The 17,982-nt window shown below is 39.6% G+C and overlaps 1 protein-coding gene across 1 annotated transcript in view; it reads left to right on the forward strand.

Moving 5' to 3' along the window:
- The first annotated feature begins 8,484 nt into the window (after nucleotides 1-8,484).
- DPP4 (dipeptidyl-peptidase 4) overlaps nucleotides 8,485-17,982 on the forward strand; it is a 74,692-nt gene continuing 65,194 nt past the window's right edge. The window contains exons 1-4 of the mRNA XM_004674874.2: nucleotides 8,485-8,490; nucleotides 8,674-8,907; nucleotides 9,007-9,100; nucleotides 13,460-13,465. Of these exons, the coding sequence (XP_004674931.1) occupies nucleotides 8,485-8,490; nucleotides 8,674-8,907; nucleotides 9,007-9,100; nucleotides 13,460-13,465 (340 nt within the window). The remainder of the gene's footprint in view (nucleotides 8,491-8,673; nucleotides 8,908-9,006; nucleotides 9,101-13,459; nucleotides 13,466-17,982) is intronic.

The following is a 17,982-nucleotide window of genomic DNA, read 5'->3' on the forward strand; positions in this document are numbered from 1 at the left end:
ATGAGTTCCATCCCGCCCAGGGAGGTGACCCACATGGCTCAGCAGACCTTTCATGTCTTCTGCTGCTCCCCTCAGCAGTGTACTTTGTCAATCTGGCTGTTCTGCTCCCCACTCTGTCTCTGGTGATCCTCTCACTGCTCCTGAACCTCTGGCCTATACTCTAGTTCTGTATGCATAAATAAATAAATCTTTAAAAAAATAGCCATTGAAGTTATTTGAAGAATATAAAGACTGATGAGTGATTCATACTTTCTGGTGAAATATTGGAAAGTATAAAATAGAAGAACTGTTATCTATAATGTGCCTGCCTCTGAATTCCATATTATGGCAATAAACAGAGTTCCAAAATGAGAATAAGCATAAGCAAAGGTTATTTCTTGCAAGCTTACCAGAGCAATGGAGTTAGTCATCATCACTTGGAATTTGAACTCAAAGACAGGGAGGGATGTGGTAGTGTCTTATCACCAAAGAAAAGGGGCAATCAGATACATGCTGACAAAGATCATCGGCTTGGAAAACAGAGGGTGGTTACTAGAAGTTGAACATCTTAGACTGGAATAAGGAGCATATTAATCTTTCCATGGCTGGTAGCAAAAGTTGGGAAAAGGAGCAAATAATAGGAAAGCCAACCATCAGTACCCAAGTTCTGACTACTCTATGGAGATTGGTACAGAGGAATCCAGCTGTCATTGATGGCCTGCTACTGTCTGCTTGCATATTCAGTTTCTCAGTGCTAAGATTTCAAATGTTAGTTTTTCCAGAGTGGACTCAATATTTCTCACACATGCTGGAATCAATGCTTTAAAAGAGTAATGATATCCTGCTGATGCTGAATATCAGCCACATTTGTCTTGAAACGGTAGTTATGCATCACAGCTTCACAGTGAGGGCAATATCACCACTAAAGATTGGTTCTTGGGGGAAAAATACTGATCTTTATATATGCAATACACACACACACTCACACACAAATATATATATATATATATATGCACATGCATATATAACATTTAAATGTATATGCAGTATATAAATAGACAAATATCTACGGTGTTAGTTTTGTGGGGGAAATATAAAATAGTTTTGAAGTGGTAGAGAGTAGCTAATAAAGAAAACAAACTTAAGAAACATACTATAAAGTCTATGTTAATATTGATACCTAAAACTATGCTTTCGGTCAGGGAGGTAAATGGCATCTCACCATTCCTGTTGGACTATGTTTTCCTTATAGTTTATGACTCTTCAAGTTTTTTTCTACTGGGTTAAGTTTCTGTTTGTAAATCTACTATTCACTATTTTCTTAAAGCACAAAAAGGACCACCAGAATACAGTTCTATGTGTATATCCACAGCAAAGTATCACTAAGAAGGTCAAATTTCCCATCCTAAATCTCTGTCATCTTATATATTTGTCATCCTATTATCTCCTTCATAAAGAGAAACTCAAGCAGTGGAAGCCAGATGACAGTTTAAAATGAATACAGGAAGAGTAGTAAAATCATATTCCACCATAATGCTGATAAAAAGCAGAGTTCTAGATTAATTATTTTAAGCTATATATACAAGATAGATGAAGTCACATTATAAATATTGGGTTATAAAAAAGAAATGGACACTGAAAAATGATCAACTTGGTGCATTTTATGTTATGTGCATTTTATGTTATGAATGAGACATTTTTACTCTAGTATAATATCACACATGTTCTTTTTTCCTCAGTATTTTTTATTCATAAACCAGCATTCAGTAAAATCAGAAGGCCATCACACATATGATATTTTGATTTTTTGATATAACATTCAAAAAAAGAATAGGTGGTCCTTCCTAGAGTGAATTAGATCTCACTAATATTTTGGTTTGGGACCCTAAGTGTTATTCCACTGTGCTTGTTTCTTTCCTTCTATTATGCTAACCATTGCTCAGACCCACAACCTCACCATTTACCTTATCCCCGTCTTATAAAAATACACCACCACTATCATCTCTACTACATGTTTACAACTTGAAAAACACTAAGAAGAAGTTATGATCATAGGTACAGTCACTTAACTCTAAGGATCTTAAACATTTTCTCCATAAAGTCACCTAGTTATTTCTTAAATGAAGGGCTAACATTAACACATTCTTCAGATTTAAAAAAAAAAAAAAAACCATGGAACATCCAAAGAACCACAACAAAAGAAGGATACAAACGTCTCCGCCCTTTAGTTGGTGCCTGATCTAATAGGTAGCAAAAGACTTCTATTTAGCACTGAGTATAAGAAGAATACTTATTTACAGTTACTGGTAATTGGGGCAAAGAAAACACCCAAAACCACAAATGGAAAAACTTTTTAAAGAGTTCTAGGTTAATAAGTATAAGCCAACATGGTTCTATTCTCTTGTGACATATTCCAAGAGAAGCATTTGTTCAATTAATTTGGCAACATCAACTTTGTTGACTTTCATCCCACATCTAGATATTCCCTTTCTCATTTGTCCAGCATTTGCTGTTCCTGTTTGTTGTATCTGAAGTTCAAGTCTAAGGTTCTTTTCCTCAACAAAAAATTGCAGTGACTCCAAGTACATACTGAATACTTAACTTCATACTGAAGACTATGTCCATGATGGACCCATATTTACCAATACTTTCTAGAACACTTGTGTCACTAAACAAATAAACCTCTATTCCTCCAATTTTCTTCCTCAGTCATCTATGACTAGATATTAATTGGTCTGAATTTAATCTTTGTATTTACCTAAAATCATAGACATATCCAGCAAGCTCTTTATCATCTAGGTAAGTCTTGGTAGAAGTGAATTTTGTTTGCAGTAGCATTTGTACTCAATTGGAATACAAACAAAATATTAGAAACTATGGTTGATAGGAAAAATAGAAAGTGGAACAGAAACAATGTTTCTGTGAATGTTGAAGGTGAGCTGGAAGGTTTTGATCTGGATGAGATGAAACAGGAGAATTGGCCTTAGGCAGCAGAAAGTCATTCCCACATTGTTGGCACAAAGTTCCCTGACTAGATGCAAGATACATGTCCACTGAGCAAGTTTTATTGCCTTTATGCAACCTCCAGAGCTGAGGGTGAGTAAGATCTGTTCAGTTCCCTCCCCCATTGCCTTCCCACACCCCTTCTCCACCTCACTATCCTTCCATCTTTACCTTTATTCCACATCTCAGAGCCTGTTTATCCTCTGCCTCCAGTTGCAAGCACCAAGAACAGAGAAAGATCTGGTGCTTATTTCCTTTAGTCATTATTTCATTTTTTATTTATTTAACTAAACTTTATTGACTACAGATGTGTTTTACTCATTCATGAAATATTTTTGATCTTGAAAGTAATGCTGAAAGTAATGTTCCTACAATAGGAGTAGGCTGGTTATCTTGTTTACTTTTCATTTGAGTTTTCTCATACATTCTCTACACTTAATTCCCTGATCCAATGCCTTAAGAGAGAGCCCCTGCTGATAGCATCCTCTGTCCTTCAGATTCCTTTGCCCTCTGTTTTTAGCTGGGTTCAGCCAATGGAGATACCAGCAAGTTAGTGATGAGAAGTACAAGAATTTGATGAAAGTATTTCTTTCTTTTGCTCTTTAATCTACTTTGTGCTAAAATTCACTGAATTCCTATGTCACTCCAGAGCAACTCACTGGAGGTGACCCCTACCTCCAAATTTCAGGCTCTTAACAGTGGCTGTTACCACAAATAGCTGCAAGAAAACATGGTAATCAGAGAGTGTGACCTGCAGCAGTGATAGCTCATGTAACAACAGGATACTTGAAACTGTCATTCCATATCCATATGATAAATCAAAAGTAATACTTGATTAATATCACTAATCAAGACTGAAAAATGCATGAGTATTGATTTCTTCTCTTATAATCAGTTGACTTTCCCTATGTGTAAAAATAAGATAGATTCAGAAAAATGACTATGGATTGATCTCTGTTATCATTTGACTAGATTAAATAATATAGTACTAATACCAGAGGCTACTAACTTAAAGAGCTTGCCTTACTTAGAAGGAGAGCAATGTATTTTTATCATTATATTTCAAGGCTATGCTAATTACCTTGGTCTTTGTCATTATAGCCAGACTTTGGGAACCTCAATCTTTTTTCGCTATCCCATAGAACTGCAAATTGATCCTTGGTGTTGGAGAAATTATCTTAATTGGAACTGGAGAACAATAAGAAATGTGCTTCTATCAGATAAATGTGATTACAAAATATTTGATAAACCCCATGAAAATTCTGCGAACTTCCCAAACTTCAGTCATTTGGAGTACATCAGACCACTCTAAAGTGAATCATAAATTATTAGATTTGTTATGCCCACCACAAGGAAGAACAATGTCTGCCAGAACATTTTGGAGACACCTTTTTCCTGATACAGGGCACCAAGGGCCACTAACATTTATTTAACAAATGAGGGACAACAAGTGCCACACTCATACAACTGAGGCACCCAGCTCTGCATCTTTGTCTTCCCTTTCAGGCTGGAACAGCAGCAAAACTACCAACGATTTCAGTTGCTGAGCTACTTGCAAAGCCTCGAAATTTCCTTCTCTGAGGTTGGCTGCTGGAAGCCTCTCCAAGTCCTCAGAGGCCCACATCAGCCTTCTGGAAGATCAGCATGGTAGAGCAGAAATTATTGACCTCAGAATTGCTGAAGGTCTAAAAATCTGAAATCCTGAAAGCTGATCCTGGGGGCCATTTTTACATTACCTTATATATATATATATTTTTAAATCAGAGTTTCTACCCACCAACAATACATTGTTCATATTGTCCCTGGGGCTATCCATCTTCACCAGCAGCCCCTTCCAGAGTGGGGAACCACTTATAATAGTCTTTAGCTTTAGCTACTGGTTTTATTCACAAACTGTGTATGCCTTTCAAGCCTTTCAACGCATTTGCTTAGTAGCTTATAAGGTTTTAAAAGGATCCTGGAGTAACAACGGGTAAGGTGCAACACTGTGAAGCTATCCACAGCACTGTAGCATGAGTTCGATCCCCAGTCAGGGAGGTGACCCCCATGGTGCAGCTGGTCTCTCCTGACCGGCCCATTGCTCCCCTCAGCAGTGTACTTTGTCAGTCGGCCTCTTCTGCTCCCAGCTCTGTCTCTAGTGAATCCTCTCACTCTCCACACCTCTGGCCTATACCCCAGTTCTGCATGCATAAATAAATAAATAAGTCTTTCAAAAAAGAAAAGGAGCCTGGTGCAAGAGAGGGGTCTGCAGATCCAATTTGTAGAGCAAGCTGCCCTGACACAGAGCTCTTTCAAGACAGCATACACCAAAACTATTAGAAAAATCTGTGACAGCCAGAGAAGCTGTAAAGAACTTTTGGCAACCCCCAAAAGGACAGTCGCAGAAGCTACTATGCTTAGGGAGTTTAGAAGAAAGCCACACTCTTTTTGTCAATGTATTTACTTATCTACTGATGAATAGCAACATATGCCAAAACTTTGGGGCTTAACTAGAATACTGACTGCTATTCTCTCCATAAAAACCAGCTTCTTGTTTTCTTCAGGCTCCTGTTGAGATGTGGAAGAATGATCATGGAAGTCCAAGTAAATTAGTTTACTTGAGCAAAGTACCATAAGTTGGGTGGCTTAAACAAAGGAAGTTTATCTTCTTTGGAGGCCAGAAAAAGAGAATCAAGGGATTGGCAGACATGGTTTCTTTCAAAAGCTGTAAAGGAATGATTTGTTTTGGCCTCTCTCCTTGGCTTGTAGGTGACCATCTTCTCTTGGTGTCACTTCACATCATTTGTTTGTGCACCTCTATCTCTGTGTTAAAATTTCCCCTTTATATATATAAACATTAGTCATATTACATTAGAGTCCACTTACAAATAAGGTTACTTTTGACACACTGGGGGCTAGTGCCAACTTATCTTTTTTTTGGAGGGGACACAGTCCAACCCATAACACCAAAGAACTATACAACCTGAACTACCCACATTGAACTGGTTGTTATCAGATCCCCTAAATGATAAAGTTGGGCATGTTCAGTGACCTCCTATTATTACGCAAATGGTATCTTTAAGATGTAGGAGATGAGCCAAGTGATTGAAAAGGCAGTAGAAAATTGGATGAGTAGAAAAATTAAATCTTCTGCTACTGCTTCAGTGTTTCTCCCTCAATACACATCAGTTGCTTCCCGAGGCATTCCCTATAACCAGGCCACAGCAAGGGAAAGAGTTGGTCTTTTGCAAAGTAAGCTATCACCTGTCATTTGTGAAGGGATGCCCTTTCATAACCCCTCTCAAAATGTCCTGAAATAAAGTCAAAGAGAAATCTTCCTAACAGACAGTTGAGCAACACATCTGTTTTTCCATTTTGCATGGAAAGAGAGATGGCCTGATATAACATCTACACTGACTCATAGGTTGTGGCTAATGTGTTGACCAGCTGGTACCTCAGGGACTTGGCAAAGCCACGATTGAAAAATTGAGATGAATGGATCAGGGAGGGAGAGATATGTGAAAGAATCCCTTGAGTTGGCCACAGTGTGAAGATACTTGTTCTCTGTTCTTCCAGAGAATAAGAATATGGTGATCAGACCTCAGGGTGTCAGCTACCCTTCCCCTAATTATACAGGGCTTTGGAGGTGCAATTCCACGCATGCATGGAGGTTAAACACAGGGTCATGGGTAGGACTTCCCTTCCCAGGGCTGATGTGACTATGCAGCTTTCCTTCTCCATAGCTCAGTGTGTAATCTGGGGAGCACAGAGAACAAAAATATTGAGCTCCCCAATGTGGCACCATATCCTTAGTGCTTGTTACATGGCTTCTCTTCATAGTTACAGCTCATGGTCTTCAGTAACATTGACATGCTTTCTCCAGCAGTAAGAAGGAGGAGGGAATGAATCTGAGAAACAATATTAAGGAAGACCTCAGAGAAATTGATTACCAAATAAATGTCGTAGGTGAACGGAGAAGAAAAATTGAGATAACAAGGTTTTTGTTTTTGTTAATGGTGAATGGGACACTTTTGATAAAGGTAGAGATGACCTAGGAAGAGCGAGGCAAGGTTGAGGAAGGAGATAAAGAGTTCAGTTTGAGTCTCTGGGGTGAGGTAGGGGTGAGTTATATGTGTATAACAAAAGTGACTATCAGGCATGTGGGAAAAGACCCCTAAGTTCAGAAGCAAAATCTAGATGAGAGATAAAGGATGGAAATGCACTTATTTACAATCATGTGAATTAAACTTTGCATTTTTAAATTTTTACTCTTTCTCCTGACTTTGCATTTTTATTTACCTCTAACTATGGACAGAGAGGCTTAGCTCTTCAGAGACCAAAATAAAAGACCTTTCAGGAGATGGCATACTTATCTTCAAGAAGTAATTATACAAGGACTAAACACCAACTATTTACTGTTTGTTTTATACCGAAGATATCCAGTGTACAGACCCCTTTACTGCTCTACCTCTACCACATAGAAAATAGTGACACATTCTATTTATGGAATAGGTGGAATACTTGGCAGATTTGAGAATGAATGAATGAGAGGGCATAAGGGGAACTGGGGAAAGAAAGAAGCCACATCTGCCTGTTTCTCTTCTCCGGATCCTCTTTGTAAGACTGTAAGATGAAAGTGAAATAGTGGCTAAGACTATGGACCCTGAATTCAGGCTGCAGAACTTCCTAGATGTGTGACTTGGACAATTACTTAATCTCTTTGTACCTAAGCTTCCTCCCCCTAGTGTTTCCCAGTAATGTTTGGAGCAACCCATGGGAAAAAGTAAGTTCCTGGTAAGCGTCAGTGTTATTTTTGGCATCTTGATGAGACTGCTGCACGCCTGCAAGACAAGTCAGAAATTCCTTGTGGAGGATGAATCCATATACTTTAGTCCTTCAGAGTTACTCAAAAGTAAACAAACACTTGTTCGCTCGCTCTCTCTTCCTATCCAGGTAGCTTTAGGCACCTTCAATCCCCACATATCTTCTACTGGCAAAAGACTGAACCTTACGTTTTAACTTACGTTTGTAAGTTACGTTTGAGCTGTGTGACACTGCAGAGCTCAGTGCCCTCTCTGGGCTCAGTTCTCTTGTCTTTCAACGCAAGATTTCGGGATCTCAGCTGGTCCTCGCAGACCTCCAGTCTAGGCATCCTGCCGGGTGCAGGTTCGCCCGGCCCCCCGCCTACTTCACAAGCGTCCCCAGGGGCCCCACACCCTTCGCACCCCGGCTGCGGCCCCACGTCCTGCATACCCAGGGGGAGGCGCCTCTAGGGCGCCCTCCGGCCGGAATACCACTGCCGGGCGCTCTGAGCACCTTCTCCAGCGCTGCCAGCCCGGCAGCCTGCCCGCGGCCCTTTATACCGAGCGGGCAGGACGCGCACTAATGTTTAACTAGAGGCCAAACTTAGGAGCTTCCAGGACTCGGCGGCCCAGAGGGCAGAGCTGGACGCGCGACTCGGTGACTCGCCTGAGTTCTGCCGCGCTCCCGCTCTGAAAACTCAGTTCCGAGGAGAAGCCAACCATGAAGGTGAGTAGCGCGCCTCCCACTACCCCAGCCCCAGGGTCCATTGTAGTTTGCTCTAACCCAACTTTCCCTAAAGCGTCCCAAACGCTCTCGCTAGCGGGATCAGGAGCTCTCACCCGGCAGCAACTCTGGGGCCACCCTCTGACAGGTGAAGGGACGTCTCAGAATTTCTGAGCTCACTCTCAGACCCGCGGGGTTTCTGTTAGAAACCAGGCGCCGAGTTTGGAGGACCCGAGACCCCACACAAAACGCACGCCCAGAACCGTCACTTGGTCTCGGACAAACACGGGTTTCAAAGAAGCAAGTACTAATGCGTTCACAGGCTACGAGTTCAAGGGCAAACTCTCTTGCAACCTCCGACTGGCGTATTCCAAACCCTCCCACCCCTCAGAACTCTCCTCCCGGTGCGTGCGCCCTTCGGCAATCGCCGCTGCCTCCGATGCAGCCCAGGCTCAGCCCTCACCCCTAGAATGGGGCCAAGCGACTCCTACTAACTGGACTTGACCTGCCTGCTTGCAGACACTATGGAAGGTGCTCCTGGGACTGCTGGGCGTCGCCGCGCTCGTCACCGTCATCACCGTGCCGGTGGTTCTGGTGAACCAAAATAAAAATAGTAAGTTTGAAACATTTGAAAACAGATAAGGCGGTTGGAGACCATAGTCAGGTTCTGTTTTACCACACTGAGGAGATCGAGGGATTTTGCTGCGAATTTGGACTGTGCACCAGGTTGTAGCCGAGGCTTCCTGGCATTGTTGCTGCTTCTACTGTAGCAGGAGCGTGCACTTTTCTAGGGCTCTAGTGCTTAAGCTGCGAGCCTTGCAGCGGCCACATTTTGTTATGAATAACCAATAAATACTTCCTGAAATTAGGGGACAGTTTCAGAATTGTTAAATCAGTTTTTCGTTTAAATGAATCAAAAAGTTTGTGGTTATGAACCTCAAAAGAAAGGAGGTAGTTTCTAAAGATCTAGAAAAGCAGTGCAGATATCCCAAAGGAAGGAAAAATAAGAAAGTCCCAAAGTAGTTTTGAGAAAAGACAGTGCGCAGGGCACCCACATTTTTAACTTCAGGGTAGGGAGAAATTCATCAATTGGGAAGCTGTAATGCAGTAAATAACTATCACTTAATGGAAGTATTGCAGAGCTAAAGCATAAAGTGAGGTTATGGGGGGGGCAGGGTAACTGGGATCAGTGATGCTTTGGGGAATCATTTTATTTAAAGCTACCTTTATTTCTTTTCCTTGCTCTGATTGCTCCAGGGTAGCCGTAACTCTTACTATAGGACATTCACAGAATAGTGGACTACACTTGTGCTGGACACAGCCTTGCTTCCTTTTAAACATTTACTTTTATTACAGTATTACATACTCCAGTCAGCCAAATGAAGCACATTTTTGGATGGCTCAGTCAGCCAAGGAATGTGTGTGTGTGTGTGTGGGGGGGGGGGGTTGAGGGAACTCCCTCAAAGGGTCCTTTCCAGAGATCAAAGTGACAGTTCAGAATTAGATTGTAGAGCTATTGAAAACTGTATTTGCCCTGCAGTTCTAAGTGTCAAAGGTTAAATTACTCAGTGTTCTACCCTACTAATAATGATTCTACTTAAAGAAGTCATGGGCATCACTGTTTTAGACTATTAAGTGGGAAGCCTCAGTCCATTGTATGTTTACACTTTTTTATGACTATTAGATTATAACTGTTTTTGCAAAGTATTACTTGGCATATTTAAACCACTATATATATATATATATATATATATATATATATATATATATATAAATATCTATATATATGCCACTATATATATATAAACTTATAAATATAAATATATATATATAAACACTATGTGTGTGTGTGTGTGTGTATATATATATACACACACACACATACATAAACTTGCTGTGGAAAAGAAAAAAGAAAAGGATGGGTCATGCATCCATACAATAATAATCATTTGGCACACAATAATTTTCAGGCACTATGCTAGTTGCTGGAATTACAAAGACAAAATTTTACAAAATGTAAAGGTCCTTGACCTTTATTATAGTCTAGAAGGAAACAAATATTGCAAATTATCCAGAGTAGTCTGGATAGTTTGCCCCAGAACATCCCTGAGGCACCAATGAAAAGATGGGCAAAATTGATAAGTGCCATGAAGTGAACAACAAAGAGGTCAAGGTCCAAAGCTGCCTTCCACGGGGTTCAGTCAATGGAAGGGCTTGTTTTGCTGGGTGGGACATACAGAGTACAAGGAATCATCTTGACATTCCTCTTCAATAGCACCTAGGCTCTTCTCCAAATGAAATGTGAGAAATATTTCCTCTTGATGGGGACTCCACATGCCTTCATTTAGTACTATTATATTCTGTAAGATAATTTAGAGATAATTGAGCAACTTCCATGGGGTGAGAAGGATCACTTCTAGGACAGTCATGGAAGATTTCTCACCAAAGGTTTCTTTTGCGGGGAAGGCTGAAGAGTTAGCATCCCTTTTAGGAAATAGGTGTTTCAGAAAGTGTGAATACTTCTGTGTCAACACACAGAGACAAAAGATCATGTCCTCTGGTCTGAGGTTATAAAAGGACTCAAAATGAGAAAGGGGGCAGGAAAGGCATTTGATGTTAACCTGTCCATGATGGTAAACACCTGGAGCATTTGAGCCCTCTGAATATTTGAGAGTGGAAAGGTGGTTGAAGTGGGGCAGGACATGAGGAGGAGGAATGAAGAGAAGCCTCCCAGGAGACTGATGGCTCCAGCAGAATTTGGAGGTTCTAGAAATACTCAGAAATGTGAATGATCAGACTTTGGTAATTGGAAACAGGAAGTAAGGGGGAGTGTGACTAAGGACTCCTCTTGGGCAAATGGGTAAAGATGTGGTTTCATTGTGTGCTTTATTCACACTGCCACTTCAGTTATTTCTCCTTTCCTGTTTCCTGATTGCCATGTATGTACTCTAGATGAGAAAATGAAAATCATCTTGTTTCCATTTCTACCTTATTATAAAGGACAGAAATGAGAACACAGGCATACAACTTTTTCACTAAATCGGCAAACCATTCCTAAAACCTATGCCACAGTAAAGAACATTTTTTAAAATAAAGATTTATTTATTTATACATACAAGAATTCGGGTACAGGCCAGAGGTGCAGGAGTGGTGATAAGGATTCACCAAAGACAGAGCGGGGAGCAGAACAGACAGGTTGACAAAGTGTGCTGAGGGGAGCAGCAGCCAGGTCAGGAGAGGTCTGCTGTACCAAGTGGGTCAGCTCCCTGAGCAGGGATCAAACTCTTGCTGAAGCAGCTGGGATTCATAGTGCTGCGCTTTAACCCACTGTGCCATCAGGGAGGGCCCCAGGAAAGAATATTCTTACAAAGAATTTAGAGTCATCACTCAGTAACTGTCCTCTGGATTGTCAGTCTAAATTTATAGTCAAACAGATATTGGGAAGGAAGAGAAGGATAGAAGTGGAAGAGAGGTATTACAAAATGGAGAGGAAAAGAAGGAAGAAAAAAAAAGTAAGGAAGAATGGAGGAATAAACGGGGGGTGGAGAAGGAGTATATTGGGAAAGAAAACAAAACCAAGTACTAAATTATGTGGAAAGCAGAGAAATGAATAACCAAAAGGACAGGAAAAAAATGAGCAAACCCAAGTTCATCTCCTGAGAAACTGGTTTATGAAAAGGTCAAGTGTTTCCTTATGAAATGCTGACTTTAGCAGAAGTAGACATGAGAGAGAGAGAGAGAGAGAGAGAGAGAGAGAGAGAGAGAGAGACTATTGCTTCTTTTTTTTAGAAGTAAAATCCAGTCTACCTCTTTCCGTATACATATATAAATATAAATATAAATAAATATATATATAAAATCTTGTACTTTGTTTTAAATCCCCAAAATATGCTATTATATAAAGATATTGCATATTTAAACATTCACTTTCCAAAAGGATCATGAGTATGTAAAATATATAAAAACACTTTACTTACAATGGAATTACAGAAATCTTCATGGATCAGTAATAATAAAACCTTCCTACTCAGTATTTGTTATCTTTATTTCTTCCTTTACATTAGTATTATAGGCTGTTTTTAAATATTTATCAGATAGTTATATTATTGAGTTTTGTTATTTATCAGTTTTATTACTGAATTTCATTATGGGACAGAAAATATCTCTGTTCTTCTCTTGCCTTTAGCAGTACATTTTTTCACTTCTTTCAGTGCATAGTAAATTTAACTGCTCACCCACCCATCTGTAACAAAAGAAAGCCCAAATGTGAAGGAGACAAGAATAATTAGAGAAAAAAAAATGATAACATCTATGAAGTTTGCCTGAGGAAGTACTGGATCTATTCCAGGTTTAAAAGCATTGACATGAGTCTGAATGGCAGTTTTGGACAATTTCTAAATAGTGTGTTCTGTGAAAGCATTGAGTCGACTCCAGCCATCTCAGTTAACTATTCTCAAACCCTGTCAAGTGGTCATGAGGTCAGTGGGTTGGTCATTTTTAGACCAACTACTTTGGCTTTTGCCAACAATAGGTTGTCCCTTAAATTTCTCTATCTTAGGCATCTTGCCTCTCAGGACCTTCCTGTGTACACATATACTCACTCTGTGCCTTCAATTTATTTTGTTTCTCATTTGAGAGTAGTACTGTTTTCATCTCCATTTTTACAGACGATGTACAGAAATTCTAAAACTTTATTTACTGTTGCTTGTCAATAGCCCTCCAAATAACAACTGTTTGTTACCCCACATTTTCTGTAGGTCAGGGATTTTGTAGTGGTTTTTCTTCATTTGAAAGCCTAACTAAGGTTGGAGGATACAAATCCAAGGTATTTGTTTTTATTTTTTTAAGATTTATTTATTTATGCATACATAATGTAGGTACAGGCCAGAGATGCAGGAGTGGTGAGAGGATTCACCAGAGACAGAGTGGGGAACAGAACAGGAAGACTGACAAAATACACTGCTGATGGGAGCAGCAGGTGGGTCAGGAGTGATCTGTTGTGCTGGGATTGAACTCGTGCTGAAGTGGCTGCAGCTAGCTTCATAGTGTTGTGCTTTAACCCATTGCACCACCAGGGAGGTCCCCAAATCCAAGCTTTCTTAGGTGGCTGGCAGCTAGATACCTCAACTCCCCGTCATGTGATCTTGTCCCCAGTTATTATAGTGCCTGACTTCCCTTGAAACAAAGGATCTGCCAAAACAACCTGATAGCAAAGTGCAATGCCTTTGTTGACTCAACAAAGTGAGTCAACAAAGTGATGTGTGATAATGTATCCTATAATCTATTAGTCACAATAATCAGCCCTGCCATAGTCCAAGTGGGCATTACACAGGGCACAAATACCGGGGGTAGAGATCATTCGACACCATCTTGGAGACAGCTACCAAAGACCTAAAGGTGTTTACTAAGTTCCTCCAGAGCTGGAACTCATACTCCATTAGTGGGACTCAAGAACTGGTGCTCCTAGACTCCAAATCATTGTTCCCTTGAGATCAATATAAAAGTAATAGAGCCATAGTAGCATCAGTGTTACAACTTCCCTTTTGCTGCCTACATTATCATTTCTTGATGGCTAATCCCTGTGTATAAGTTTTCTGAGCAAGACCTCCTACTGCTGATGCCTCCCTTATATCTAAAGCTGTAGGTAGGAACACCTCTCAGTCAGAAGTAATATCCTACACTTTTGACTGGTCTTAGTATTTTTAGTAGTGGTTGGTGTGCACTGAATCACTTTTGCTTTGTTTCTAATGTATATTATATTATTTCATTTGGTCATCACAAAAAAATCCAATCAGAGAGGTATGGATATGCTGACTTTTTAAAAACTGAATAAATTGTAACATAGAAATTTAGAACATTGTTAGTAAGTAGTAGAACTTAGAAATCCAAATCTTATTACATCTCGCCTTCCTTGAGTCTGCTGTTCCCATAAGTAATGTTTTATAGAAGTGGGAGACTTCTTAAGTTAATGATTAATCATTGTTTTACGGTTTGATGCTAACACTTTCATTGCTGTAAATCAATATCTTGTAAATATTTTTACCTTTAGTCCTCACAGTTCCATTTGTGACCTCTAAAAGAGGATGGCTGTCTCAATCTGAGAGAAAATTGAAACCACAAAGTGGAACATCTGAGTTAGCTGTTTTAGTGAAGTAATATTTTTGTAGTTTTATACTGTACTTCAAAAGTGTAACATCCTAGGAGGTATTTTTTTAATTAATGATAAACCATTGGCTTTAGTTAACTGGACATATTAGTATACACATCTTTTCATTATTTGGTTCAAAGGGGAAGCAAATGAACTTAGAGCGCATATTTTAACCCATGAACTTAGAGCGTATATTTTAGCATCGAAGGCCCAAGAAGCAGAGGTAGTTTTAAGGCAGAGCAAAAATTAGGAGAGCCATTTTTTTTTTTTTTTTTTTTTTTTTTTTTTTTTTAGTGCCCTTAGGGCTACCAAGGCTTGGGATGTTTAACAGAGGAAGACAGGAGGAATAGCAAGTAACACAACACCCTCTTCCCTGACTTAAAACTGGGTCCTTCAGACTTGGGAAGGTGGCACTGGTTTATTTAATACCATCTCTGAGGGGCTATGACCCCACTTCTTGTTTTCTCCAGTGTGCAAAAGCACAGTCTGTTTAAACTTGGGTGTATGAATTTCAAGGAAATACTATTCCCCTGTTATTTTTCTCTTATTGTCGGAAAGAGGATTTTCATGTGAGATTTAAAGCCTCTTCAGAGGTAAGTTCTTGTAGTGGCCAGTTTATTAACTCACTAGATGAAGAGATTGCCTACTACATGGTGGGTATTGTCACCAGACCAGGGAGTCTGACTCTGAACAGTAAGAAAAAGAGTCAGCTCCCATGAGCCCTTACAATCCCTGGGGTGGTGAGCAGTGGCAAGCACATGGGTAATTCAGGTAGTCAAGTGTGTTAGGGTAAAAATGAAGCATGAGAGAGAGGACAAAGGGACACAGAAAGGAGTCTCTTTCCTTGCATGAATGTGACATGGTCTTTTTTTTCCATTTTTAAGATAAAAAATTATAAGATGAAGCTCTAACCCCTACATAGAAAATAGAGGAGAGTTGGGTGACATTTTTCTAGGTGAGCAATGATTGCAGCATGGACAGGGTGGTAGCACTGGAGATACCCAGGATTTATTTGTAGGTAAGACATAATACATGGGCTGTAGAGAGTGAGGGAAGGACTTGAGGCAAGGAAGATTCTTGCCTGGTGAGACCATAAATATATAGAATTTTCTCTTGCCTTTGTGCTATGTTCTTCCCAGAAGAGCCAATCTTCAGTACTTACTGACTCCCTTATCCTATTGAGTCCATTTCCCAGTCCCAAGGCAGACTCAGCTGGCCTTTTCTATCATGCACCCGATATGCAATTTAACTGAAGTTCATTCTCCAATTCATCACATTATTATTGAGTACTTTATACAGCTCAGATACTTTGCTGATCACTAAAGGTATAAAAATTCCAGAGCGATGGCCCTTGTACTCAAATAATTCACAATGTTGAAGGACATATAGACAGTTATCATAAAAAGGGCTAAGTCTCCTTCTAGTAAGTGATCAAAGTGCTATGGAAGGATTAAAGAGCAAATGAAAAATGCTGCCCAAGTGAGTTTGTATAGAAGCCACCCGAGCATAAATGGTTAGTAATTAATGGACTGAACAGAATCCTTCCATTCCTGGAGTCATCAGGTTGGCTCCTAGATTCAGATACATTTATGTATTTGTATATTATGTTCATATGCAGATAGAGTTCACCTATATTTTTGGTCCTCAGATACTCACAGACCCTATATGAGCATCGTATCAGATAGGTTTTTTATAATAGATTAATTTTTTATGCATACAAGAACTGGGTACAGGCCAGAGGTGCAGGGGTTGAGAAGATTCATCAGTGACAGAGTGGGGAGCAGAACAGCTGACCTACTGAAATACACTGCTGAGGGGAGCAGTGGGCAGGATGGAAAGGGCTGCTGTGCCATGTGGATCAAACTCCCTGACTGGGGCTCAAACTCATGCTGTAGTGGCTAGTGATAGCTTTACAGCGCTGTGTTTTTAACCCCAACACCACCAGGAAGGTTCTGAGATAGAATGTTTTTGGCTATGAGTAAGAGAAAACCTGATCAAAAGTTGTTGAAACTATGGCGTTGTTTCTTTGTCTTTTACTGTCTTATGATTGGCATCTTATGTAATTAGAAGTGAAGAAGGCTGTCCGTTCTGAAGAAGGCTGTCCGTTTGTTCATACTGTGACCCAACAACATTCTCAAGAATGCAGTCTTTTTTTCCTTCAGTCCTGCCATTCTCAGAATGCTGAGTTTTGTTCTCAACTTCTCCTATACTAGTCAAGCATGATTAATGCATTTCAACATTTCATTTGTTCATTTCATGGGCCAGAAAAGAGTACTGTTCCTCATTCATAGTCTGTTCTATCAGAAATGAGAGCAATTTCCTCCTTTGATGAGTGAGGTCCTCTTTTCTAAGACAGGTTCTCTAACCCAGGCAGACTTCTCTCATTCCTCATTGGTTAGATTTTGTCAGTTGCCCATTGGTACAGAAAATAAATTACCAAGTTTAAATTTGAGTGACCAAAACTCACCTTCTTGGGATAAAAATGAGCTTCCTTTAACAGTTGGAGGAGGAAGCAGAATTAAGTTTAACTAGATATCCCAAAAGGAGGAAATTAGGAGTCTCTGAAGTATCATATACAAGTATTCCCTTCTTTATGAAAGTTTGAGTTAAGCTACTTCACTTTTATGAAAGATCTATATTAGTACCTGTTTTCACTAATCAAAAGAAATATGAAGAGGTTTTCATTTTTACAAGAGGAAAAAAGTGAAAATAGCATATAGTGTTGGTTTTGCAGCTGCTTTTGTAGACGAGATACACACCCTGAACAAGGTAGCTCTGTTAAGCTCCTTCCCTGGAAACTAGTTCATACAAGCTGTGTGTCATCTCACTCTTACGTTCGGTGTTACTTTAGTTCTTATATTTTATTTGATATGATTTACTAGGATATATTTTGGATCTGGAAACACTCAAAAATGTTTTCATATTAACTAATGGTAAATGCTTCTTTATAACATTTTGACTTAAGACTGGTTTCATAGTAATGATCTAGATTCAAGTAGTAGTGAAAATCTGTATTTTGCTATTGCTCACTTTATTGCTTTGGATAAATATAATTTGCTAACAATGGAAAATAGCTGTGCAGCCAGATCATCATAGAATCTTGAAACTTTCTCTTTTCTTACTTTCTTTACAACGACCTGTTTTTATAGCTATGCAGGGTGTTTTGTTGTTGACTTTTTGATCCTGATGGCATTTTGAATCCATTGCTTACTTTCTCTTGTTATCCAAATTGGTTGAGAATAGGAAGGAATTGAACTTGCAATACTTAAAATATTGCTTTGGGATTCATTTTTTAATTAGCCTTTTAAAATTGAACTCAGATTGGTTTTAAAAAATACAATTCTGAT

This window comes from Condylura cristata, unplaced genomic scaffold, assembly GCF_000260355.1.
Source record: "Condylura cristata isolate star-nosed mole 26May11 unplaced genomic scaffold, ConCri1.0 scaffold00002, whole genome shotgun sequence".
NCBI lineage: Eukaryota > Metazoa > Chordata > Mammalia > Eulipotyphla > Talpidae > Condylura > Condylura cristata.